Below are 25,368 nucleotides of genomic sequence, written 5' to 3'. Positions count from 1 at the left end.
TTCTCTATGAGAAGCATCTGAGTGGATAACTAGGACTCTTCTTGTGTTTACATTTTTTTTGCACCAGGCTTTATACTTCAACTGTGATTTAGAGCTTCACTGGGTTTCTTTAGTTTGTTATTTTTTTTCCCTCTCAGTCTTTCTGTTAAGTTAACCAGTGTGGCAAATTAATCAAGTCCTTAAAAATGTCCTTCCCATGTTCCTCCCTTTCTTTCTTCATCTGCTTCCATTCACATGCATGTTGGTATATCATAATTTATCTCCCTAGAGATACATTTCTTCTAAAGTTCAAGTACTAATTCTCTTAATATTTACCTGGGTATCTCAAAGATGCCTCCAGTTGCACATGGCCACAACTGAACCATGATCCACCCTAGCTGTAGAGTGTTTCCTGCTGTCCGTGTTTCAGTGAGAAACTCCACAGACCATTTGTTAAACTAGGAGCAAAGGACACTCATTGTGGCTTCAGATGAACTGAAATGTGCCTCCCAATATTGCTATTTTTTAATCAGTATCATTTTAGGAAAATTATTTATCCCCTGTAACTTTTCTAACATGGCATATCTAATATATATATTTATTGCATTTGTCAGGACGAGATGCCATAAGACTTATCACATGGCTCATTTAAAAGGTATATAATTTATGTCAGTTATTATCCCTAAACTTTTGTTCCTTGCTCATTTTGAATTTTAAAGATTGCATTCCCTGATGTCACCCAGCTCCTCCATGTCTTTCCAACCCAGCTCTCTAGTGTGAAGTTCCAATACCTTTCCTGGATGACCAAAGAGCAAATCCAAAGGGCTCATTTCATCTTCTTTCCCCTTGGTTCCACTGTCTGCATGCTTGTCTTATTTTGACAAATAGGCAAAGTTTTTATTTTGGGAACAGTTTTCTTTGTCAGAACAGATATCTCATGCACTTGAACTTTTTCTTATTGCTCTGATATCTTGATTTCATCTCTCCTAAAGAAGTCTCTTTCCCTTGTTCCCTTAAGTACAACATCTTTGCCTTCGTTAACGTCTCATGATTCCCCTACACCTGGAGCCTTTTCGTGTGTCCTATTTTTCACATAAAGAGATTGTTTACGTCTAGCTTGCTTGATCTACTCAACTCATGTTCATTCATGAGGCTCAAATAAATTTTCTTTTCTGGGAAGTTTTTGTTAACTAGTCTCCAAACCAGGCCATCTTCCTTACTTTTTTCCCTTTATGGCAATAATTATGATTATTAGATATTATAAATTATTTTATGCAAGATAACCTTCAATGTATCATTCTGGTGCATGGTCAAATTCTGTGTTTTCATCTTTAGTAAACTAGCCCATATGTGTCAGGCTGAGAGTTATGAAAGTTTGCTTGCTAAATAAAATTAACAGAAAACATGAGCTTACAGAGTTGGCTTAATACTTCTACAGAAGTAAAATTTAAAACTAAAGTAACTTGAAAGCAGAAGCAGAGATGAGAAGTTGGATAAGATGTGGATCAGGGAGTAGAGCTTGGAGATTCTTAGGTTGTGGAATGAACTTGTGAATGCTGTATTAGAGAATTCATTTATTTTGGTAAAGAAACATATTATGAAAATGCAAAGCTTTATCCAATTTTCCTTTCCCACCACTGAATATCTTCACATTAGTCTACTACAAGTGAAGGAAGCAATCAAAAATACAGACAAATGGCTTTTCAAACTTGTGAGTAAAATGTAGAAAACTGTATATGTCAGGGAAATCAATAAAGTACATAGTTTGAGTAAACATACAATATTTTAATTTAAAATGACATTAAAAATGAATCCATTTTATTTATCTCAACTTTTTAAAGAATTTGTGTAATAAATATCACACACAAATAAGGTGTAATTTGGTAATTAAATTGCTATGTAATAATTCTCCTTGCAATTAAAATATTTTAACTAATTGACTTAGCCAAGGCTTTGGAATAGTATCTTTTAGTAGCACAAACAAAAAATTTTGAAATAATGTTCAACTATGTTAAGAAATGAAAAAACACACTATCATTTAAATTTTTAAAAATAAGTGTTCAAGTAGAAGATTAAATCTTTGGCAATAATTAGGTTTAATTATTGATTCTGTGAGGGTGCGCAGAGCACATTCATAGTTACAGGAACAAACTATCAACGTTTGTGATGGTATGGATAAACTATCCAATTGCATGATCTTTAATTGCCTTAGAAACAAGAACAATGTTTTTTTAAACAGCATTCTGCTCTTACTAGGTAAAACAAATTACAACTTCAGTCACCAATTTTGTACATTATCTTGGGAGAGGGAAGTTATCTTTTTATCCTGTGATAACTTCTGACAGATTGATCTTGCTGAGACTGTGACTCACTATAGAATACAGGAGAGATCATGCTGTGCATCCCACTGGATTTGTATAATGCGTAGCTGAAGCCAGGTGTGGTACATGCCTTTAATTCCAGAGCTTGGGAGTCATAGGTAGGCAAATCTCTGTGAATGCAAACCAGCCTGATCTCCAGAGTGAGTAGTGAGGCCAGCCAGGGGTTCATGGTGAGACCTTGTCTCAAAAACAAAACAAAACAAATGAAAACAAAAAAATAAGAGTAGCAGAAATATTATGTCAAAAAGTCTTCAAAATTATCTGGGAAACTTGAATCGCTCTTGTATGTCCTTCATTGGTATTTTCTTGCTTAAAAACTGACCAAAATAGCCAGCTTGACCCAAGTTAGAATCATTTGGGAAGAGGTAAAGAGGAAACCTTAATTTGGAAAATATTACCACCAAATTGTGGGAAAGTCCATAGAATATTTTGTTTGATCAATGACTGTTGTGGTAAGGCCCACCTCAGTGTAGGTGGTGCCAACTCTGGGTAGGTTCTGTTGTAAAAGAAAGCAAGGTGAACAAATCCTGGGGAGGAAGCCAGTAACTAGTACTTCTTCATGGCTTCTACTTCATTTCTTATCTCCAGAGTCATGCCTAGTGTTCTGGATTGCCCTCAGTGATGAACTGTAAAATAAGCTCTTTCCTCATTAAGTTGTTTTGTTATGGTGTTTATCACAGCAACAAAAACCTAACTAGAACAGGCATCAATCCTTGAAAAATTTGTAAAAGTACAAGTGACAAGATCCCAAACTCATGGAGTATAATTTAGCATGCTTACTATTGAAATGTACTAGGCCCCAAGTAAACGAAACAATGCTATTCATTAATAAGGATCGGAAACAGGAAAAGTTTGCTAAATTTTTAAGTAACTTCTTACAGCAAACCATGATGTTCAGTAGAATCAGAAATATGGCTAACAATGGGATAAAAATAACCTATAGGTTTTACTTTTTATTCAATTATTTGTTTATTATCATGTATGCTTGTGGCATGCACATGTGGGGGTCAGAGGACAACTTGAAGGAGTTGACTCCTACCTGGAGGGTTCTGGGGACTGAACTCAAGTCATCAGTCTTTTCTGCAAGGTCCTATATTTGCTGAGCCATCGCTCTAGCCCCATAATTAATTTATAAAACCTTAAATGACTGAAGCTATTTGTTCTATCTACTGTCAGACCAGCATTTTTGATTTATGTCTAAATCAGGACTAATGAATGTACATGGAATACCATTAACTGATTCTTTATCATAAAATGTCATTGAAGATATGCACTACATTTTTAAAAAATTCCAATCATCTATTGATAGATATCTAGGCTGGTTACATTTGATGATTTTGTAGCAAGTACAGAAACCAATATGGATGCAGAAATATCTATGTGGTATGTGACCTTGAGTCTTTCTGAAAACACATTAATTGTAACAAGAAAACAAAGATGTGTATTTAATGTTTGTCTCCAAAAATGGAGAAGAGGAGCAGAGATGGCTGTACAGTAGGATCTGGAGCCCTGGCATTCTATCAGCCACAATCAACTATTCTGTCTACAGTGCAACATGTCTGCATGTCACCAAGAAAAGAGCTTGACCTAGTCATTATCAAAAGAGAGGCCTTAGAAGATAAGAGTCCTTATTTGATTTTTCTCGGTTCAACATGGTAGTATTGTGTATTCCACAGGGACTTGATTCCTGGGAGAAACATTGGGAGCATGCACATATATCTTTTTTTTTATTGGAGGAAAGTATTTTTAATCTTTATTAACTTGAGTATTTCTTATTTACATTTCGATTATTATTCCCCTTCCGAGTTTCTGGGCCAACATCTCCCCTAACTTCTCCCCCTCCCTTCAATGTGGCGTTCCCCTCCCCATCCTCCCCCCATTACTTCCCTCCCCCAACAATCACGTTCACTGGGGGTTCAGTATTGGCAGGACCAAGGGCTTCCCCTTCCACTGGTGCTCTTACTAGGCTATTCATTGCTACCTATGAGGTTGGAGCCCAGGGTCAGTCCATGTCTTTTGGGTCGTGGCTTAGTCCCTGGAAGCTCTGGTTGGTTGGCATTGTTGTTCATATGAGGTCTTGAGCCCCTTCAAGCTCTTCCAGACCTTTCTATGATTCCCTCAACGGGGGTCCCGATCTCAGTTCAGTGGATTGCTGCTGGCATTCGCCTATGTATTTGCTGTATTCTGGTTGTGTCTCTCAGGAGAGATCTACATCCGGTTCCAGTCAGCCTGCACTTTTTATGCACATATATCTTCAGTGGCAGGTATGGGGTGTGCTTGTAAAGAAGTGCTTCTTTTGTGGTTTAGTAGCCAATGTAGTTGGTGGTGACATTATTGATACTAGCACTTGCTTTCTTGTTTTGCAGACTGTTATCAATGCACCTGTTTGTCAAATCCACAAAGAGAAACCAGATGACATCATGGAAGGAAAGAATCGAACAGCTCCATCTGAATTCATCATCTTGGGGTTCTCCCACCTGAATGAATTGCAGTTTTTACTTTTCACCATCTTCTTTCTGACCTACATATGTACTTTAGGAGGCAATGTATTTATCATTGTGGTGACCATTGTTGATTCCCACTTACATACACCCATGTATTATTTTCTTCGAAATCTTGCCTTTATTGACATCTGCTACACTACCACTAATGTCCCCCAGATGATGGTGCATCTTCTGTCAGAGAAGAAAACCATCTCCTATGGAGGTTGTGTGACCCAGCTCTTTGCTTTCATTTTCTTTGTTGGCTCAGAGTGCCTCCTCCTGGCAGCAATGGCATATGACAGGTACATTGCCATCTGCAAGCCCTTAAGGTACTCATTTATTATGAACAAGGCCCTGTGCAGCTGGTTAGCAGCTTCATGCTGGACAGGTGGGTTTCTCAACTCCGTGCTGCACACAGTAATGACCTTCCACCTGCCCTTCTGTGGTAACAATCAGATCAATTATTTCTTCTGTGACATACCTCCTTTGCTGATCTTGTCTTGTGGTGATACTGCCCTTAATGAACTGGCTTTGCTATCCATTGGGATCGTCATAGGTTGGACTCCTTTCCTGTGCATCATCCTTTCCTACCTTTACATCATCTCCACCATCCTGAGGATCCGCTCCTCTCAAGGGAGGCACAAAGCCTTTTCCACCTGTGCCTCCCACCTGGTCATTGTTATTCTCTATTATGGAAGTGCCAGCTTCACATATGTGAGGCCCATATCTTCTTACTCACTAGAGAAAGACAGATTAATCCCAGTGATGTACAGTGTTGTCACACCCATGCTGAATCCTGTAATTTATACACTGAGGAATAAGGACATCAAAGAGGCTGTGAAGGCCATTGGGAGAAAGTGGCAGCCATCAGTTTTCTCTTCTGATACATAAGACTTGCTTACCTGTAATCAACATTCTTTTCCCCACTCAGTTGTTGCTAGTAATATTTGACTTAAAATCTGCTTGCGATATTTGGATACAGAATGAAGAGTTGGCATACAGAACCTTAGTTGTAAATATCTGATCTTTTGTTAGTTGTCAGGAGCCATAATGGGGCAAGCTAATAACTAGCAGGTGATCTTCCTGAGATGGCCTGATTCAGACTATCATATAATCTGTGATAGGTTCACCCTAATGTGGCAAGGCCACAAGGGAATTAATTTTAGGAAAAATTCCTCCTCTTAATATGCTTTTCCCATTCTTATTAAACATATATAACAATCACTAAGTAACAGGACACCCTTTTTGGAGCAAATCTCTGGCGATCCATGAAGATGCACTTCTTGTAGTGATGCTATATAGACAAATAGATGACTTCTATAATCCTATAAGACTTTCTAAAATGATATCAATGGTTATTAAGCTCTTGTGTAGTGGGACTGCTATTAACTCCTTTTTAGACAGTCAAAACTGCAATGAGAACTCTGCCAGTCTCCCAAGTGTCTCCAGTTAATTGCTCATAGATAGTAACCAGACTTTCTCCTACTCAGAGCAAACTCCAAATGGTTGTAAAACCCTTAACCAAAGGTCATAAAAAGGAACCAATGAATTATTATAAGTGCTAGGACAGAAGGTAAAATATTAACTGGGTTTATCTATACAACACTTAACTAATAACTTAGTTATGGTTTTAAACCTTCTGTGAACCTGTGAAGCTGTAACAGATGATGGTTGTTTAGCCAGGTAATTACTCCTAATGGATATGCATGCAAACATTCTCTGTTGTAAACTTTAATTTCAATTTATGATTTGATTTTGTGTGTGAACTGGTGATGGACATTGTAACATGTGATAATGTATTCTGAAAGATGTATAAGTACTGAGAACAAAGACATGAAAAAGAAGAGAATGTTTCCCTTTCCCCGCTTAGAGACTAATTTTTTCCCTTTCACCACTTAAAAGAAATTTTCCTTTCCCCACTTAGGATATTTCTGCTTTTTCCATCAGATAGCTTTCATAGGAAACTGTTTAAAAACGTAGTTATCAACGATGTAATAACTTTTCTAAGTGTCCCTTTTTCTTCATGAGACTGCTGACTAAGCATGCAGAAAAGTTAGAGCTCAGCAGTTTCTGCTGAGACAGAACAAAGACCACATTACTTAATCTTCTGTCGTTAGGCTACAGGTGTAAATCACCTAAGCCACAGCAGCCTTTTCCCCTCAGAAAGAGCAAGAAAATTTTAGGACATTTTAGAAGTTATCAGCATTTCAGTACAATCAGAGACCTAGAAAGTCCTGAGACCCTGAGATTTTAAAGCCAGCCAGAGTCCTACTCTGTGCACCCTACCACTACTCTCTCCAGGCCGGGAGGGTCCCAGCAGTTAGTCTCTAATGGAGTTACTTATTTTAGTTTCTGTCCTTTTCATTTGTCTTCTCCATTTTGGATTGCTCATCTAAAGATGGTTCCTCTCTCATGCTGTATTTGCTTGATAGGATTCATGGTTTATTACTTGCCATGAAAGATTGCCCTCTGAGCCAAGAAACTGCCATCTTGTGACATTCAGTTGCATCCTCTTGCAAAATATCTCCACATCTGGGATTGTTTACTATTTACACCTTCTCATAGAGGAATGCAAGGGCCACAAGATCCTACCTGAATACCCAGGTGCTCCCTGCCACATGGACTCAGGGAGGAATTAGAGCACATAGGCCAGAAAAGACTAGGGAAAGGGTCTCCAAACATGGGGCTATGGATATGTACTAGCATTCTCTATAATCACAGAATTTGTGGATTATTGTTAAGGGAATTTATTGTAATGACTTGCAGCCTGTAGTCAAACTAGCCCAACAATGGATAGCTGTGAATGGTAAGTCCAAAAACCTAGTAGTTGCTCAGTCCACAAGGCTAGCTGTTTCACCTGGTATGCTGGATAAGCTGGAATCTAGAAGAGGTAAATTCCAACAGATGTGCTGGCAAGTAAGTGAAAGCAGGCAAGGAAGAGTGAATTTCATTGTTTTCAAGGGCCTTATGTAGAGCTCCAGAAGAAGGTGTAGCCTAGATTATAGGTGTGTACCACAACACCTGGATGTGGAACATGATTTGTCCCAAGCTGACATTAAACTTAAAGATCTGCTTGCCTCAATCTCCTGGGCCTAAGTTTTTCATGTCCACTATTGCTTGAGGGGCAGCCCCAGTGGGGTCTTTTTGAGGCAATGGAGGGAGAAGAGTGTCAGTGGAAGGTAAGACGTTGTCTTACAAGACATGGGACTAAGACTTTGTCTTACAAGGTATTTATGGATGCTACATAATAACAAAATGTTTAGTTGTCTAAGTCTAAGTTACCTTACTGCTGTAGCTGGTCTGCCTTTTGTGTTCCTCTGAGGCCAGAAACTGCTATCTCTGGCACTTAGCACTTCATCCTAAAACAGCAGGAGATTAAGTAAAGGATTAATTGCTAGAACCTTTTTGCTTTTGTCCAGATGCCTCTTGCTTGTCAGGCTAGTGGGAAGTTTGGAGCAATAAACTTCTATTGAACAAGGAGAAGAGAATAACATGTGTAGAAGGAAAAACTTTTACATAAGCAAATATGCATAAACTTACATAAATTCATATAGATTAATTCCTGTATATTTATACATTTACATTTCAATCAGTTGTGTCTGATTTGTGTACATTCTCACAATTACATACTTAAACACACACATTCATACTTACATATGCATTTGGAGCCAAAGACCAAGCACCGATGCAGAAAGAACTCACTCATTCTGGATGAAAACTGAGCTCCAATCCTTTTTGAATAGAGAAAGAAAATGCTTTTACCCTTTTAATGCTAAATGAATTAAACTCAAGTTTGTAGGAAGAAAGCTTTGTTCCTTTAATCAGACTAAGCCTGCCTTGTTATGAAGAAAAGACCAGTTTTCTCAAATGGTAAGCAAGAGATCTATATCAGGTTCCTGTGAGGATGAACTTCTTAACTTTATCAATCTTATACAGTTTTGGTGGCTGTATATATATATATATATATATATATATATATATATATATATATATGTATATATATATATATATGTATATGTATATATGGGCCACACGAGGGTCAACACTGAATGGCCGTTTCTTCAGTCTCTGTTGTAAACCTTACCTCCATATCCCCTCCTATGGATATTTTCGTTCCCCCTGTTAAGAAGGTGTGAAACATCCTCACTTTGGTCATCCTTATTCTTGAGTTTCATGTGGTCCATGGATTGCATCTTGGGTAATTTGAAGTTTTGGGCTAATCTCCACTTATCAATGATTGCATACCATGTGTGTTTTTCTGTGATTGGGATACCTCACTCAGGATGATATTTCTAGTTCCATCCATTTGCCTATAAATTTCATGAAGTCATTGTTTTTGATAGCTGAGTTGTACTCCATTGCATAGATATACCACTTTTCTGTATCCATTCCTCTGTTGCAGGGCATCTGCATTCTTTCCAGCTTCTGCCTGTTATAATAAAGTAGGTATGAGCATAGTGGAGCATGTGTCTTTGTTGTATGTTGGAGCATCTTTTGGGTATATGCCCAGGAGATGTATAGCTGGGTCCTCAGTTAGTAGAATTTCCAAATTTCTGAGGAAACTCCAGACTGATTTCCAGAGTGGCTGTGCCAGTTTGCAATCCCACCAACAATGGAGGAGAGTTCCTCTTTCTCCATATCCTCACCAGCATCTGCTGTCACCTGAATATTTGATCTTAGCCATTCTGACTGGTGTGAGGTGGAATCTCAGGGCTGTTTTGATTTGCACTTCCCTGATGACTAAGGATGTTAAATATTTCTTTAGGTGTTTCTCAGCCCTTTGATATTCCTCAGCTGAGAATTCGTTGTTTAGCTCTGTATCCCATTTAAAATAGGGTTATTTGGCTCTCTGGAGTCTAGCTTCTTGAGTTCTTTGTATATTTTGGATATTAGCCCTTTATCAGATGTAGGATTGGTAAAGCTCTTTTCCCAATCTGTTGGTTGCTGTTTTGTCCTAATGACAGTGTCCTTTGCCTTACAGAAGCGTTGCAGTATCGTTGATTCTTGATCTTTAGAGCATAAGCCATAAACAAAGTGTTTTGTTCAGAAAATTTTCTCCAGTGCCCGTGTGTTCAAGGCTTTTCCCAACTTTTTCTTCTATTAGTTTGAGTGCATGTGGTTTTATGTGGAGGTACTTGATCCACTTGGACTTAAGCTTTGTATAGGTTGATAAGAATGGTTCAATTTACATTCTTCTACATGCTGACCTCTAGTTGAACCAGCAGCATTTGTTAAAAATGCTATCTTTTCCCCATTGGGTGGTTTTAGCTCCTTTGTCAAATATCAAGTGACCATAGGTGGATAGGTCCATTTCTGAATCTTCAATTCTATTCCATTGATCTACCTGTCTGTCTTTGTACCAATACTATACATTTTTTATCACTATTGCTCTGTAATACTACTTGGGGTCATGGATGGTGATTCCCCCAGAAACTCTTTTATTGTTGAGTATAGTTTTCCATATTACAGGTTTTCTGTTATTCCAAATGAGTTTGCAAATTTCTCTTTTTATCTCTATGAAGAATTGAGTTGAAATTTTGTTGAGGATTGCATTGAATCTGTAGATTGCTTTTGGCAAAATAGACATCTTTACTATATTAATCATACCAATCCACGAGCATGGGAGATCTTTCCATCTTCTGAGATCTTCAATTTCTTTCTTCAGAAACTTGAATTTCTTGTCATACAGAACTTTCACTTACTAGGCTAAAGTCACACGAAGGTATTTTATATTATTTGGCAATATTCTGAATGGTGTCATTCTCTAATTTCTTTCTCAGCCTGTTTATCCTTTGAGTAGAGGAGGACTACTGATTTGTTTGAGTTAATTTTATTCCCACACACTTTGCTGAAGCTATCAGGTTTAGTAGTTCTCTGGTGGGACTTTTGGGGTCACTTAAATATACTATCATATCATCTGCAAATAGTGATACTTTGAATTCTTCCTTTCCAATTTGCATCATTTGAGTTCCTTTCATTGACTAATTGCTCTAGCTAGGATTTCTAGTACTATATTGAATAAGTAAGGAGAAAGTGGACAGCCTTGTCTAGCCCATACTTTTAGTGGGATTGCTTCACGTTTCTGTCTATTTAGTTTGATGTTTGCTACTGGTTTGCTATATATTGCTTTTACTATGTTTGGGTATAGGTCTTGAATTCCTGACCTTTCCAGGACTTTTATCATGAAGGACTGTTAAATTTTGTCAAATGCTTTCTCAGCACTTAGTGAAGTGATCATGTGGTTTTTGTTGTTATTGAAGCCTTAGTCCATGGTGATCTGATAGGATGCATGGGCCTATTTCTACCTCCCTGTATTTGTTGAGGTCTGTTTTGTGACTAATTATATGGTCAATTTTGGAGAAGGTACCATGAGGAACTGAGAAAAAGGTAATCTTTTTGTTTTAGGATGGAATGTTCTATAAACATCTGTTAAATCCATTTGGTTCATGACTTCTGTTACTTTCTCTATGTCTCTGTTTAATTTCTGTTTCCATGATCTGTCCATTGAAAAGAGTGGGGTGTTGAAATCTCCTACTATTATTGTATGAGGTGCAATGTGTGCTTTGAGCTTTAGTAAGGTTTCTTTTATGAATGTATGTGCCCTTGCATTTGAAGCATAGATATTCAGGATTGACAGTTCATCTTGGTGGATTTTTCCTTTGATGAATATGAAGTGTCCTTCCTTATCTTTTTTAGTGACTTTTGGTTGAAAGTAAGTTTTACTTGATATTCGAATGGCATTGTTTCTTCAGGCCAGTTGCTTGGAAAGTTGTTTTTCAGCCATTTACTCTGATGCAGTGTCTGTCTTTGTCTCTGAGGTGTGTTTCCTGCATGCAGCAAAATGCTGGGTCCTCTTTATGCATCTAGTCTGTTAGTCTATATCTTTTGATTGGAGAATTGAGTCCATTGATGTTGAGAGATATTAAGGAATAATGTTTGTTGCTTCCTGTTATTTTTGTATTTAGAGGTGGAGTTTTGTTTATGTGTCTCTCTTTTAGTTTTTTTTTTGCAAGAAGATTACTTTCTTCCTTTTTCTAAGATGTAGTTTTCCTCCTTGTGTTGGGCTTTTTCATCTATTATCCTTTGTAAGGCTGGATTTGTAGAAAGATATTATGTAAATTTAGTTTTGTCATGGAATATCTTGGTTTCTCCATGTATGTTATTTGAGAGTTTTGCTGGACATAGTAGCCTGGGCTGGCATTTGTGTTCTCTTAGGGTCTCTATGACATCTGTCCAGGATCTTCTGGCTTTCGTAGTCTATGGTAAGAAATCTGGTGTAATTCTTACAGGTCTGCCTTTATATGTTACTTGACATTTTTCCCTTATTGCTTTTAGTATTCTTTCTTTGTTTTTTGCAGTTCCTGTTTTCACTATTATATGACTTGAGAAATTTCTCTTCTGGTCCAATCTATTTGGAGTTCTGTAGGCTTCTTGTATATTTACGGGCATCTGTTTCTTTAGGTTAGGGAAGTTTTCTTCTACAATTTTGTTGAAGTTATTTACTGGCCCTTTAATTTGGCAGTCTTCACTCTCTTTTATAATCATTATTTTTAGGTTTGATCTTCTCATTGTGTCCTGGACTTCCTAGACTTTTTGGGCTAGGAGCTTTTTGCCTTTTGCATTATCTTTGATGGTTGTGTTGATGTTTTCTATGGCATATTCTGCCCATGAGATTCACTCTTCTATCTCTTATATTTTGCTTGTGATGCTTGAATCTATGACTCCTGATCTCTTCCCTAGGTTTTCTATCTCCAAGGTTGTCTCCCTTTTTGCTTTCTTTATTTTTTTTCCATTTTTATATTCTGGATGATTTTGTTCAATTCCTTCACCCGTTTGGTTGTGTTTTCCTGTAATTCTTTAAGGGATTTTTGTGTTTCCTCTTTAAGGGCTTCTACTTGTTTACTTGTGTATTCCTGCATTTCTTTAAGGGAGTTATTTATGTCCTTCTTAAAGTCCTTCATCATTATCATAAAATGTGATTTTACATCTAAACTTTACTTTTCCATTGTGTTTGGATATCCAGTAATTGCTTTTGTGAGAGAACTGTGCTCTGATGATGCCAAGGTGTCTTGGTTTCTACTGCTTAGTTTCCTGCACTAGCTTCTTGCCATCAGGTTGTCTCTGGTGTTAGCTTGTCTTGCTGTCTCTGATAATGGCTTGACCCTCCTATAGGCCTGTGTGTCAGCACTCCTGTAGACCTGTTTTCCTGTTTTCTTTCATCCAGTTCTGGGAACAGAGTGTTCTGTTTTCAGGTGTGTAGTTGCTCTTGGCGGCTGGCTTTCAGCTCTAGGCACAGGCAGGAACTGGAAGAGTCCTGCCCCTGACTGCTCCTAGGTCCCTGTACTGGCTAGTTTTGTGTGTCAACTTGACACAAGCTGGAGTTATCAGAGAAAAGGAGACTCAGTTGTGGCAATGCCTTTATGAGACCCAGCTGTAAGTCATTTTATCAACTAGTGGTCAAGGTGGGAGGACCTAGCCCATTGTGGGTTGTGCCATCCCTGGGCTGGTGGTCTAGGGTTCTATAAGAAAGCAAGCAGAGCAACCAGGGGAAGCAAGCCAGTAGGAAACATCTCTCCATGGCCTCTGAATCAGCTCCTGCTTCCTGACCTGCTTGAGTTCCAGACCTGACTTCCTTTAGTGATGAACAGCAATTTGGAAGTGAGCTGAATAAACCCTTTCCTTCCCCAACTTGCTTCTTGGTCATGATGTTTGTGCAGGAATAGAAACCCTGACTAAGACAAATTGGTACCAGCATAGTGGAGTATGTCTGTGACAACTTGACCATGTTTTGGTGAGGACTGTGGAAGGACTTTGGAACTGTGAGCTAGAAGAGCTGTTGGGATGTTAAGAGCCTCTGAAGGAGCTTTGAAGATAATGTTGAGAACAGTGCAAAAGATGGAGGCCTGGCTTGTGAAATTTGAGAGGGAAGATTAAAGACACTTGTCAGGGCCATGTTGTTTTGATTATGAAGATTCTGTGGTTTTGGTTAGCGGGGACTGAAGAATCAGCTGTGATTAACAAGATACCAGAACTAGGTTGGGGATTTGGCTCAGTGGTAGAGTGCTTGCCTAGCAAGCGCAAGACCCTGGGTTCAGTCCCCAGCTCCGAAAAAAACAAAACAAAACCAAAAACAAAAAAAAGAAGATACCAGAACTATTAAAGCAAAGTTTGGATTGCTAGGTCTATTGATGCTGGTCAGCTGGAGCTAAGAAATTAGTGGTGATTGAGAAGAGACCAGAATCATTGAGGTGAAATCTTCTGGGTAGTGTTTGAGAGCACAAAGAGGCTGTGTTCCAGAGATAGCCAAGGTTGTACCTTGTTCTGTGGCTGGACTTGGTAATGTCTAAGAGTCACCCAGGTGGTACTGGTTTTGAAGGTATGAAGTGGTCATGAAGAGCAGCTGAGTCTGGGCACTGTGAGAGGCCATGGAAGGCCATTGGTAAAGATGCACTCTCAGTTGCAATTGATGGCCCAGGGCTGAAGGGGTCATACAAAGGAGCTGAGGCCTGGCACCATGAAGAGAGCCTGTGAGAGGCTATTGGTGAAGCCTAACTGCAATGGAATATAGCAACATTTTGGAGATGCCAGTACCATGAGATGACCACCAAGAACAGCAGCAACAGTAGAGAACAGGCATCTGGAGCCTAGGAGACAAGTGTGTGCTACAAAGGGCAGAGCTGGAGAAGTCACCTAAGACCTTGGAGGAGCCTAGAAGATAATGAGTGGATCCCAGACATTGGAGAGTTAGTTTGATTTTGCTTTTGATTGTGATTGTGCCCTGATATTTTTCCCTCTTGAAATAAGTATTTTATTGGAGTCCACAGTTAAGAGACTGGATTTTATAAAGGACTTTGAATTTTAAAAGATATTGGATATTTAAAATGGATTGAACTTTTAATATGTAAAGATTGTGGGACTCTCAAATGTATTTAGATATTGGGGATGAATAAGAAAGTAAGTGTTGAGGCTTAATAGTGATATTTGTGTGTCAAGTTGACAAGGGGTCATTTGTACTGGCTAGTTTTGTGGGTCAACTTGACACAGAAAAGGAGTCTCAGTTGTAGAAATGCCTTCATGAGACCCAGCTGTAAGGCATTTTCTCAACCTAGTGGTCAAGGTGGGAGGACACAGCCCATTGTGGGTGCTGCTGTCCCTGGGTTTGTGGTCTTGGGTTCTATAAGAAAGCAAGCAGAGCAAGTCAGGGGAAACAAGTCAGTAAGAAACATCCCTCCATGACCTCTGCATCAACTCCTGCTTCCTGACCTGCTTGAGTTCCAGTCCTGACTTTCTTTGGTGATGAACAGCAACATGGAAGTAAGTTGAATAAACCCTTTCTCCCCAACTTGCTGCTTGGTCATGCTGTTTGTGCAGGAATAGAAACCCTAAGACAGTCCCTGTGCCCAGGGGGCACATATGGCACTAGGCGATTTCCTCTTGGGTTGGGAATGTGGGCAGAGAGTAGTCTCCTCTGATGTCTCAGGGTTGTCCACACTTCTGAGTGTTCAGCACTCTCCCCTTCGGGATTTGGGTGCAGGGCACTATTTGACCAGCTCAGTTCAGTTCCTGGTGCAGACTTGGACTGTGGGTTCCTGCCGCTGACTGCTCCTATATTCCTGTGTCCAGAGGCACTATGCAGTTTCCTGTTGGGTCAGGGATGTGGGCAAAGGTAGGCAGAAGTGGCAGTCTGTCCTGCGGTCTCATGATTGTCCACCCTTCTGGGTGTTCCACTCTCTCCCCTACAGGATTTTGGAGCAGGGAGCTATGGGATGGGGTCAGTTCCATTTTGTTCACAGCCAGAAATGAGAAGTGCCCAGTACCAGAGGACTTCTGGCTTTCTGTATCCTGAGTCCACCATGCAGGTCACTTGGAGCAAAAAACTTGGTCTTACCTCTGCTCTGAGGTGTGTAGGCATTTCTGGTGCCTGGCCTTCAGCTCTAGGAGCAGGCAGGAACCAGAAGGGTCCTGTCTCTGAGTGCTCCTAGGTCCCTGTGCCCAGAGGGCACAGATGGCACTAGGTGATTTCCTCTTGGGTCAGGATGTGGGCAGAGAGTAGTCTCCTCTGATTTCTCAGAATTGTCCACACTTCTGAGGGTTCAGCTCTCTCCCCCATGGGAATAGGGTGCAGGGAGTTTTTGACTGGTTCAGTTCAGTTCTGAGAGCAGACCTGGACTGTGGCTTCTTGCCACTGACGGCTCCTATATTTCTGTGTCCAGAGGCACTATGCAGTTTCCTCTTGGGCCAGGGATGTGGGCAAACATGGGCAGATGTGGCAATCTGTCCTGCGGTCTCAGGATTGTCCACATTTCTGGGTGTTAAGCTCTCTCCCCCATGGGATTTGGGAGCATTGAGCCATGGGATGGGTTCAAGTCATTAGTTTTGTAGAGATAAACCCAGTTAATATTTTGTCTTTTGTCCTAAGACCTATAATAAATGTCAGTCCCCTTTTATGACCTTTGGTTTTACAACCTCTTGGAATATGCTCTGAGTAGTAGAATGTCTGCTACTATCAGAAGCAATTAACTTCTTTACACTAAAGATTGGCAGAGTTCTCATTGCAGTTTTGACCATAAGAATGGACCTAATAGCAATCCCACTATAAAAGAACTTAATAAATAATACTGATATAATTTTAGGAATTCTTATTGGATCATTAAGAATTATGAAATCATCTATTTGTCTATATAGCATCACTACAAGAGAGAATATCTTCATAGATCTGCTGAAAAGTGTGGGCTAATATCTAGCAACTGTCATTATGTTTAATAATACCTTGAATAGCATATTAATACCAGTAATCTTTCCTAACATGATTATCTCATGGGCCCCACCCACCAGAGTTTCATAGATTTTATTCTAAGGTGTCTAAGGTGGTCATCTTAGGAAAATAACCTGCTAGTTATTAGCTTATCCTACAATGGCAAGTCCTGACCACGATTGTTCAAGATCTCCATGTCAAGATCTGTGTCAGAAGCCTGTATCTTCCAGCCTCATGATCTGGATCACAGGTTTGCCCTCCATTTCTGGATTGTAGTTCATTCCAGCTGTAGTCAAGTTGACAACCAGGAATAGCTATCAGAGGGTACCTCATTTCTGCTGGGTAATGCTTTTCAGATGCAGCCTATTGGAGAAGGAACATCCAAACTCCTGTAAGTTAGTTTTTACCTATGCTCTGTAAGCTCAATGAGCTAATTCCCATAGTGAACTTTAGAAGACCTGTTTGCTAACTAACCCTTGGGGTATTAGAGGAAGGTGGAGACATTGCTTACATCTCCCCTGGCAAGGAATTTTAGCAATAGTACTATATTTCCTATGTGTAAAAGAAATAAGAGATCTGTGAGATGACCCAGCAGGGAATGTCATTTGGTATAAAGCCTGATGACCTGAGTTTGATCCAAGGGTCCCACATGGCAACCTGCAATTTTTTCTCTGGCCTTCATTCAGACAATGTGGTATGTAGGTGAACTGACACACACACACACACACACACACACACACACACACACACACACACACTAATTCAGTACAATATGGCTAAATTATTCAATAATATCAGTCTCATGCCTAAATGTCTCAGCATTCAGTAGTTGCTCAGTGTATAAGCCTAATGCCTCAGTAGTTGGAGTAGTCAAATAATGGCTTTCTCACACTGAGTGGGCAAGTTCTTAAGGATGGGTATCCCAACAATCCTGGAGTTGAAATTTGGAGGGTCCTAGAGATCCACTAGTCCTCTGTCCATGTTGGAAGTCTAGAAAACTTGTCCTAACATCAGCAAAGAAATCAGCAGCAGTGAAAGGGAAAGCCAAGTGGACAGAGGGTGTCTTAGTTAGGGTCTTATTGCTGTGAACAGACACCATGACCAATGTAAGTTTTATAAAGGACAACATTTAACTGGGGCTAGTTTACAGGTTCAGAGGTTTAGTCCATTATCATCAAGGCGGGAGCATGGCAGCTTGGTGGCATCCCAGCAGGCATGGTGCAGGAGGAGCTGAGTTCTACATCTTCACTGGAAGGAAGCCAGGAACAGACTGAGCAGACTCAGGCACCTAGGAGGAGGGTCTCCAGCTCACCCCCACAATGACACACTTCCTCCAACAAGGTCACACCTTCTAGTAGTGCCACTCCCTGGGCCAAGCATATGTAAACCATCACAGAGGGCAAACCATATTCCTTCTTCTGTGCCTCCATTTATGTCTAGATTGTCACCATAAGGTGTCACTCACATTTTGGAGTGGACTTTCCCATACCAATTAAGACAATCAAGACAATTTCACAATTCAGGATCCCTGCTGAGATGATTCAAAGTTGTGGCAAGTTGGCCTTTAAAACCAACAAGTCACCGTGTGCAAATAAAATACCCAATATACAGTATGAATAGACTTACTGGCAAAACATTTCACATATTTAACAAGAGATGTAGAAAAGGCATTCATCAATGTACAGTAGCTTTATGATAAAATTTCTCGAAGAAAATAGGGATAGCTGGAACATATCAAAGCAATAAAGACTGTACGTATGACAAATGCATAGATATTTTATTGAAAATCTCTAATCTGGCATTTATACTACTTTATATTGAAAATTGTAAACAGATTATTGGCTTGTTGTTTTGCTTTGGTTTTGAAGCAGGGTTTCTCTGTGTAGCCCTGGTTGTCCTGGAACTCTCTGTAGACCAGGTTGATCTTAAAACTCATATATCTGCCTGCCTCTGCCATCTGAATGCTGGGATTAAGGACATACATCACCACCATCTGACTGATCATTGCTTAATGAAATATTAAAAAATTAAGAGACTGAGTAAATCTATGAGAAATATTTTATTATATTATTTTATTATATTAATATTATTTAACCTATTTAAGCACAAAACAAAGAACTAAACGATTTGGAATTTGAATCCTTTGTTCTAGTTTAAAGTGGAGGTCACCAATACAGTCTTTCTAAGACATTGATAATTTTCACTGAGAGTTTGTGTTCTGTACTGGGAAAATAATGCACTCACTATACACAGAGCAAACCACAGCTGATCAGAGCCTTCAGTTTTTACTTTTCCTGCAATTAGAAATGGTCTCCTGGAAATTTGCTCTTGTTGAAAAAGTTTTATTCTACCAGTGGGTCCCTTGGTGTCTCATTAGGAAGCGCTCAGACAATCATGTTATTATAGTGTTACAAATGTTTTAATAAGGCCAGCAAGTGCATAATTGCTAAGGTTGAAAACTGTCCTCTGCAGAGGAAGGTGATTCAACAGGTCACATGCTAATCATCGAGAGTTATCCCCAGGGGCAGCTTCCTTATTAAGTAGCCCTGATGCCTCTGTCTCAATCTTGCTTTACAGTTCCAGCAATTACTCCCAGCAGAGGCCTTTGGGGGTGAGCCACTTAATAACAATAGGAGATTAACTCTGGGAAAGTTCAAGTTCTCCTTAGAGAAAAGGAAATTGGGGAATGTGCACAAATCTCCAGTCTACTGTACACAAGAGTCATTTCTGTTGAAAAAGGAAGAAAATTACAGAAACCACAAAGGCGCTTACTTTTTCATAGAGGTCACTATCTCAGAATGAATGCAAATTGGAACCTTATTGGTTCCAATACATGTATATAGATGTGTGTTTGTGTGTGTGTGTGTGTGTGTGTATCACTATAACAAATGAACAATATATATGCAAATGTGTACATGCACTTATTTATTTCTTATTTATTGTACTTAGTATGTTACTTAGTATACTAAAGAATTGTTATAATAATTATATCATAATTTTATTTCCTATTGCTGTAATAAGATACCCCGAAAAGAGCTACTTAAGGAAGGTATGTTAGTCAGGGGTTTTAGAAGAATATCAACTGAAAAAGGTTATTGGATTGGCTTACACGGTGTGATGAGAGTAGGCTAATAATGGCTCTCTTCACACTAGAAAGGCTGAGCCTGGAAGATGCTCAGTTCAGGAGGCTGTGGGATGGACATTTTAGTAGTCTCAGTATGGCACTGGGGACTCTTGGAGATTCAAATATCTTCAGTTCATGTTGGAAGGGCAAGGAGGCTGGGTTTCAGTGTCAGTAAAAGATCACAACAGCAGACACGGGTTGGATAAACTTGAAAACAGAGTAACTCAACTTAATTCCAGATATACTTTAAGTTATCAACCAGGATTAATCATCACAGAAAAGTATGTTTGGCCACAGTTGCAGGCTAAACTTTATCTTGCTCATGAAACCGTGGTGGTGGATCTTTGGAGCATCTGGGCACATTGTATCTACATCAGAAGCACTTCCTCATTTCTGAGGATTCAGGACCCAAGCCCAGGGAATGGTACTGCCCACTTTTGGGGTGGGTCTTCCCATATCCATTAATCAAAATAATTTCACACATGTGTACCAGAGTCTTATCTCCTTAGGCAAAGTCTATCAAGTTTGTAATCAGTATTAACAGTCATGTTTTAAGTTCTAATTCAAATAATAAAAATAATAATTCAAGTACAATAATAATTCAAGATCACACTGAAGAACTAAAATTATGTCTCAATCCTACAATGAGACATGTTTTCTTTCCTACAGTTTACTGTTGTTATAGTTTTATTGTCTGTGAGCAGCCTTACTTCTAATATTTGTTATTTAATCATCCATAATTACTTTCCATACTACTTTAAAAATACAGATTCATGCTATAAACTTACTTATACTTTTAGATGTACCTATTATTTTGTATATATTTAAGAACACACATAAACATAGGCAATAGAATTGTGAATTTGTTGCACCTTATTAGATTAATCTTGCCCAAAAAAACATGAATCGTTTCTCTGAATAACCTACAAAAGTGTGATATTCTGGTCCAGGATATAGAAGTTGAGAAAAAGACAGAGATAATGATTTTTCTCCTCCACAGAAACATTTAGTTGTAAACTCAGAGTTCAGTTACTCCACTATAGGAATTCTTCTGTAGTTGCATTTGAAAAAGCCAAATTCATCCCCATGATGAACATCCCCAGATGTTCACAACCAATTGTTGAACTGAGAATGGGGTCCCCAGTGGAGAAGTTAAAGGACTGAAGGAGCTGAAGGGGTTTGCAACCCCATAAGATCACAATACCAACCAACCAGACCCCCTAGAGCTTCCACAGACTAAACCATTATCCAAAAAGTAGGATGGAACTATGACTCCAGCCACATATGTAGCAGAAGATGGCTTTGTCAGGCATCAATGAGAGGAGAGGCCCTTGGTTCTGTCAGGGCTTGATGCCCCAGTATAGGAGAATGTCAGTACAGGGAGATGGGATGGAGTACATGGGTGGGTGGGTGAGGGTGCCCCCTTATCGAAGCAAGGGGAGGGGAGATAGGATAGGGGGTTTCTGGAGGGGAAAGCCAGGAAAAGGGATAACCTTTAAAACAACCCTGAGATTTCACCTCACACCAGTGAGAATGGCTAATATCAAAAACTCAGGTGACAGCAAATGCTGGCGAGGATGCGGAGAAAGAGGAACACTCCTTCATTGTTGGTGGGATTGCAGACTGGTACAACCATTCTGGAAATCAGTCTGGAGGTTCCTCAGAAAATTGGACATTGAACTACCTGAGGACCCAGCTATTCCTCTCTTGGGCATATACCCAAAAGATGCCCCAACATATAACAAAGACACGTGCTCCACTATGTTCATAGCAGCCTTATTTATAATAGCCAGAAGCTGGAAAGAACCCAGATGCCCTTCAACAGAGGAATGGATACAGAAATGTGGTACATCTATACAATGGAATATTACTCAGCTATCAAAAACAATGACTTTATGAAATTCATAGGCAAATGGATGGAACTGGAAAATATCCTGAGTGAGGTAACCCAATCACAGAAAAACACACATGGTATGCACTCATTGATAAGTGGCTATTAGCCCAAATGCTTGAATTACCCTAGATGCACAGAACACATGAAATTCAAGAAGGATGACCAAAATGTGAATGCTTCACTCCTTCTTTAAAAGGGGAACAAGAATACCCTTGGCAGGGAAGAGAGAGGCAAAGATTAAAACAGAGACTGAAGGAACACCCATTCAGAGCCTGCCTGCCCCACATGTGGCCCATACATATACAGCCACCCAATTAGATAAGATGAATGAAGCAAAGAAGTGCAGGACGACAGGAGCCGGATGTAGATCTCTCCTGAGAAACACACCCAGAATACAGCAAATACATAGGCGAATGCCAGCAGCAATCCACTGAACTGAGAATGGGACCCCCGTTGAAGGAATCAGAGAAAGGACTGGAAGAGCTTGAAGGGGTTCGAGACCCCATATGAACAACAATGCCAAGCAACCAGAGCTTCCAGGGACTAAGCCACTACCCAAAGACTATACATGGACTGACCCTGGGCTCCAACCTCATAGGTAGCAATGAATAGCCTAGTAAGAGCACCAGTGGAAAGGGAAGCCTTTGGTCCTGCCAAGACTGAACCCCCAGTGAACGTGATTGTTGGGGGGAGGGTGGTAATGGGGGGAGGATGGGGAGGGGAAGCCCATATAGAAGCGGAGGGGGAGGGGTTAGGGGGATGTTGGCTTGGAAACCGGGAAAGGGAATAACAATCGAAATGTAAATAAATACTCAAGTTAATAAAGATAAAAATAAAATAAAATAAAATGTAAATTTAAAAAATTTAATAAAAGAAAAAATGTGAAAAAGCAAAAATCAATGGAGGTGGTAAAAGATGAGAAAAATATCATTTTAATGCATATTTCTCTGTATATTTATACTTTACTTTCTAAGCTATATGAAAAAGTCTATTAAATATCCTAAATCATAAATGCAAATATATGGTGTGTTACTAACATGTTATACAATCCATTTTCATTTTTCAAACTTGAAAATGTATTTTATGAGTAGTAAAATTATTTAATTTATTGAATTTTATTAAAACTGATCTGGTTTGGTTTAAAACTCATAAATCAAGGGAAGAGGTCAAAGTTTATTTTCTGTTTGTAAAAACAAGTGACCCTAAAAGTTTCACCAGGAAATTCCTATAGCTGATAAACACTTTCAGAAAAGTAACAGGGCACAAAATTAACACATAAAGATTAGTAGTCTGTATACAAAAGAAGAATGGACTAGGATAGAACATAATATATTGTGATTATAGTTTCCCCTTCCCTAATGCCTCCAAGTTCCTTCCCCTCTCCCCTCCAACCCAGATCCTCAACGTGTCTCTTATTAGAAAAAAACTCAGGCATCTAAATAATAATGATAAAATTTAACATAATAACAAAGTCACCTTAGTAGTAAATGCTTCCTCTCCCACTGAGGCCAGACAAGGTATCCCAGCTAGAGTAAAGGCGTCCAAAGGCAACAGAATCTGAGTAAGAGATAGCCCAAGCTCCAGTTGTTAAGGGACTAGAATGAAGAACAAGCTGCACATCTGATATGTATGTATAGAGGGCCTACATATGGTCCATGCATGATCTTTGATTGGTGGTTCAGTCTCTGTAAGTCTCCATGGGCCCAGGTTAATTGGCTCCATAGGCCTTATGGTGACTCTGACCCCTCTAGTTCCCTCAATTCTTCCCCCCGACTCTTCCACAAGACTCCCTGAACCCTGCCTAATGTTTGGCTGTGGGTCAGTGCATCTGCTTCTGTCAGTTGCTGCATGAAGAGTCTGAGATAACAGTTATGCTAGGCTCCTTCCTGAAAGCATAGCAGAATATCATTAATAGTGTCAGTGTTTTTTTGTTGTTATTTTGATTTGTTTTTTAAATGTTGGCCATCTACTACTGAGTGTGGGATCTGCCCTTAGGACTGAGAATCCGTTGTACAAAACTAACTTTACATCTGCATTTTTGTTTCTGGGTTATGAATAGGAACTGTATCCACTTCTCTTTTCAGTGCAGGCACTTGGCATGTTACCACACTCTCTGGGAGTTCATATGTGCTTTAGTACTCCTATGTTTAGAAGGTTTCATTTTCTTAGTGGTCTAAATCCCACCCACCCCATGGCTCTTACAATCTTTTATTCCCTCTGGCTCTTAAATTTTTTTTCCTCCACTTTTGCAGAATTCTCCGAGCTCTGAGGAAAGCAATTTGATAAAAGCTATCCCATTTAGGATCGGGTGTTTCTAATTCTTTTATTCTCTGAACACTGTTCAGTTATGAACTTCTGTATTTGTTCCCATATACTGCAGGTAGACCCTTCTCTGATGATGACTGAGTGAGCCACTAATCCACAAAATGTGAGGAATAATTTTACTGCTATCTTCATTTAGGTTTTTTCTATAACCCCGGCCTATCTAGTCTCAGGTTCTTGGTCATTCAAGCAGTGTCAGGGATGGGCCACATCTCATGGATGGGCCTTGGTTCCAAGCGAATATTGGTTGGTTACTCCCATGACATAGATGCCAACATTCTATCAATGTGTTTTACATAAAGGTCACCATCGTATATAGACAGGTTTGTATTTGAACAGGTGTTTGTCTTTCTTCTCTGGAAACTCTTTAAAGTACTTTCCAGTACTACATACATTAGTATATAGGGGTGAAAGTCAATGTGACCCATTTCTGGGACTAGAATCTCTATCTGGGAATGAGAGATGGGTTCTGTCCCCATTTTAGTTGCCAATTTTATTGCCTTCATCTATGTACATATTTTAGAAAGCTCTACTATATTATGTTTCCATACCACCTTTCAAATGAGCCAGTTTTAGCTGTTCCTTCTTGTATTTTCTCCTTCACCCTCCTTTCCCTGTTTGATCCTCCTGTGCCAGTGCCCTCCATATCCACTCATAACTACTATTGTATTTCTCCTACCTAGGTAGATCTACCTCCTAGTCCCTTACTCTATATCCAACTTCTGTGGACACATGGATTACAGCTTGTTTATTAATGACTTAAAAGGTAGCATCTACACATAAGATGATATGACCATGCTCTATTTGTGTTTTGGAGTCTGGATTACATTAATCAGGATGATGTTTCTCTAGCTCCATTCATTAACCAATTTTATGATTTCATTGTTTAATGATTGAGAAATATTCTATTGTGTAAATGTTTTCTTCATCTATTCAATCATTGGCAATCAAGGCAGTTTCCAACATCCAGATAATTATGAATAGAGTTGCAATTTACATGTGTGAGCAATTATCCCTGTAGTAGGATTTAAACTCCTTTGGGCATTCCCAGGAGTTGTATACCTGGGTCTTTATGGATATCTAGTCTCACCTTCCTGAGCAACCACACACTGACTTTCTTTCTTTTTTTTCCCCTTTCTTTTTTTTTCTTTTATTAACTTGAGTATTTCTTATATACATTTCAAGTGTTATTCCCTTTCCCGGTTTCTGGGCAAACATCCCCCTAATCCCTCCCCCTCCCCTTCTTTATATGGGTGTTCCCCTCCCCATCCTCCCCCCATTGCCGCCCTCCCCCCAACAATTTAGTTCATTGGGGGTTCAGTCTTAGCAGGACCCAGGGCTTCCCCTTCCACTGGTGCTCTTACTAGGCTATTCATTGCTACCTATGAGGTCAGAGTCCAGGGTCAGTCCATGTATAGTCTTTAGGTAGT

The 25,368-nt window shown here is 39.5% G+C and overlaps 1 protein-coding gene across 1 annotated transcript; it reads left to right on the top strand.

Moving 5' to 3' along the window:
• Nucleotides 1–4,780: 4,780 nt before the first annotated feature.
• Olr1869 (olfactory receptor 1869) lies at nucleotides 4,781–5,734 on the top strand. The gene is given in 1 exon segment (NM_213732.1): nucleotides 4,781–5,734. A coding segment is annotated over 1 exon segment (954 nt).
• Nucleotides 5,735–25,368: the final 19,634 nt, after the last annotated feature.

The sequence above is a fragment of the Rattus norvegicus genome, chromosome 20 (assembly GCF_021556685.1).
Source record: "Rattus norvegicus strain SHRSP/BbbUtx chromosome 20, alternate assembly SHRSP_T2T, whole genome shotgun sequence".
NCBI lineage: Eukaryota > Metazoa > Chordata > Mammalia > Rodentia > Muridae > Rattus > Rattus norvegicus.
This window is presented reverse-complemented; position numbering and strand designations above follow the sequence as displayed.